We start from the raw sequence: 1516 nt of genomic DNA on the forward strand, positions 1-1516 counted from the left end.
TTGAAAATCGAAATTCGGAAACTCTTACGGAATTACTTTTTTGTTTTCATTGAAATTTTCTACTTTGGTGGCAGTTCGGCAACATGGCTGACCAGGATGCAATGTTTGGCTGCGCGTACCCTGCGTGCAGGCATGTGCGCGTGCCACAGCAGTTCGTACCGTAAAGCTTTACCGTTTTTTTGTGAATATGTATTACCATTTTTTGTCACTCTTTCTTGTTTGTTTGCATAATTACATTTGCATAAAGATAATCGTGTTCTTTTCGTATAAATGTATAATAAATAGCATCAAACTGCAAATTTTCCTATTTTAAAGAGGGCAATCTTGAAAACTACGCAAAAAACCGGTTATTCGAATTCTCTGATCCAAATAAAGATATTAATCGTCGCAGAAAATGGTCTGAAATAATGGAACTCTTTCTTCTAAAAGAACGGCTTAGAATTAGGACTTTGCCAAATTTGTTGTTATTTAATAGTTCAGCATGGAATAGAATCCTGCAGCCCATAAGTAGAAGACTTCTGGAGGGGATTCCTACTCCTATAGGGCACAAGTTTAGCTACCCAGTTCATCCTCTTGGGACTCTTTGGAAGACAATTTGTGTTTTTTTACTTAAAAAATGTTACAATTTCGATGTCCTTACACATTGTAGTCTCGGTTCATTATTAATGCAAATACGAATTTGTTTGCACCCTATTGAGTAAACAGCACATTTTCTATTACCATTAATAACCGAGAGAACATGTGCAGACACCGAAATTTGGGCACCCGGAGTATTTTGAACCTTTAAAAATTTAAAATTCCCGCTTCTAACCAGCCGATAATCTAGATACCTGTTTTTACCGTCAAAGCTTCCCGTTACTGACGGTCATCCGGTTGTAGCGCAACGCGGTTCCAAGTTTTAACATTATGCCGCCACCTCTCTTATTTTACTTCCTCTATGGTCGGGCCTTACATTCTTCGTGATCTTCAGCCAGCGGATCAGCATGGACACTAGATCGTCTCCCCCATGAAACTCGGCCGAGTTGGGAAACTCGTTCTCCAAGCTGCTTAGGATGTAGTTAAGCTCGGCGCTGCTATGGTAGCGGGGATTGAACACGTTCTTCTCCACCCCAAAGTCGTAGGCGCTCGCCCAATGCTGCGGATCGTCCTTCATCAGGGCTGGACTCAGCTCCAGGCTGCCGGACTCTGGAACCACCTGGAAAAGTCCCCGTTTTCAATGCGCCCTTGCCGCTTTCCACCTGCTTACGATCTGAGCGGTGTAGGGCTCGTAGCCCCTAGCGGTGAAAGTGATGTTGTAGGCGCCAGGTAGGAGCAATCTCCAATAGTCGCCGTCCTTGGCTGTTGTCACTGTGTGCTTATTGCCTTCCACCACCACTTCAGCATGGGGGATCTTCGTTCCGATCGTACTGGTCACGAATCCGTGCACTCCTATGTGAACCTGGAACAAGTCAGTGTATTTTCAGTAATAAATACATGAAAATGGACGTTTAGAGTGATTTTAAGTGATGCGGGCGCT

At 43.6% G+C, this 1516-nt stretch overlaps 2 protein-coding genes across 3 annotated transcripts in view; one reads left to right on the plus strand and one right to left on the minus strand.

Annotated features, from left to right (window-relative positions):
• LOC109540045 (serine/threonine-protein phosphatase 6 regulatory ankyrin repeat subunit A) overlaps positions 1-1516 on the plus strand; it is a gene marked incomplete at its 5' end in the record, with an annotated part of 20364 nt that overhangs the window by 7686 nt on the left and 11162 nt on the right.
• Positions 1-1516, minus strand: part of LOC109540038 (carboxypeptidase D) — a gene marked incomplete at both ends in the record, with an annotated part of 86885 nt that overhangs the window by 3139 nt on the left and 82230 nt on the right. The window contains 2 exon segments of the mRNA XM_048665815.1: positions 953-1195; positions 1247-1438. Coding sequence (XP_048521772.1) covers positions 953-1195; positions 1247-1438 — 435 coding nt within the window.

This window comes from Dendroctonus ponderosae, unplaced genomic scaffold, assembly GCF_020466585.1.
Source record: "Dendroctonus ponderosae isolate FM_Combo_2020 unplaced genomic scaffold, Dpon_F_20191213v2 Dpon_F_20191213_4, whole genome shotgun sequence".
In the NCBI taxonomy this organism is placed as follows: Eukaryota; Metazoa; Arthropoda; class Insecta; order Coleoptera; family Curculionidae; genus Dendroctonus; species Dendroctonus ponderosae.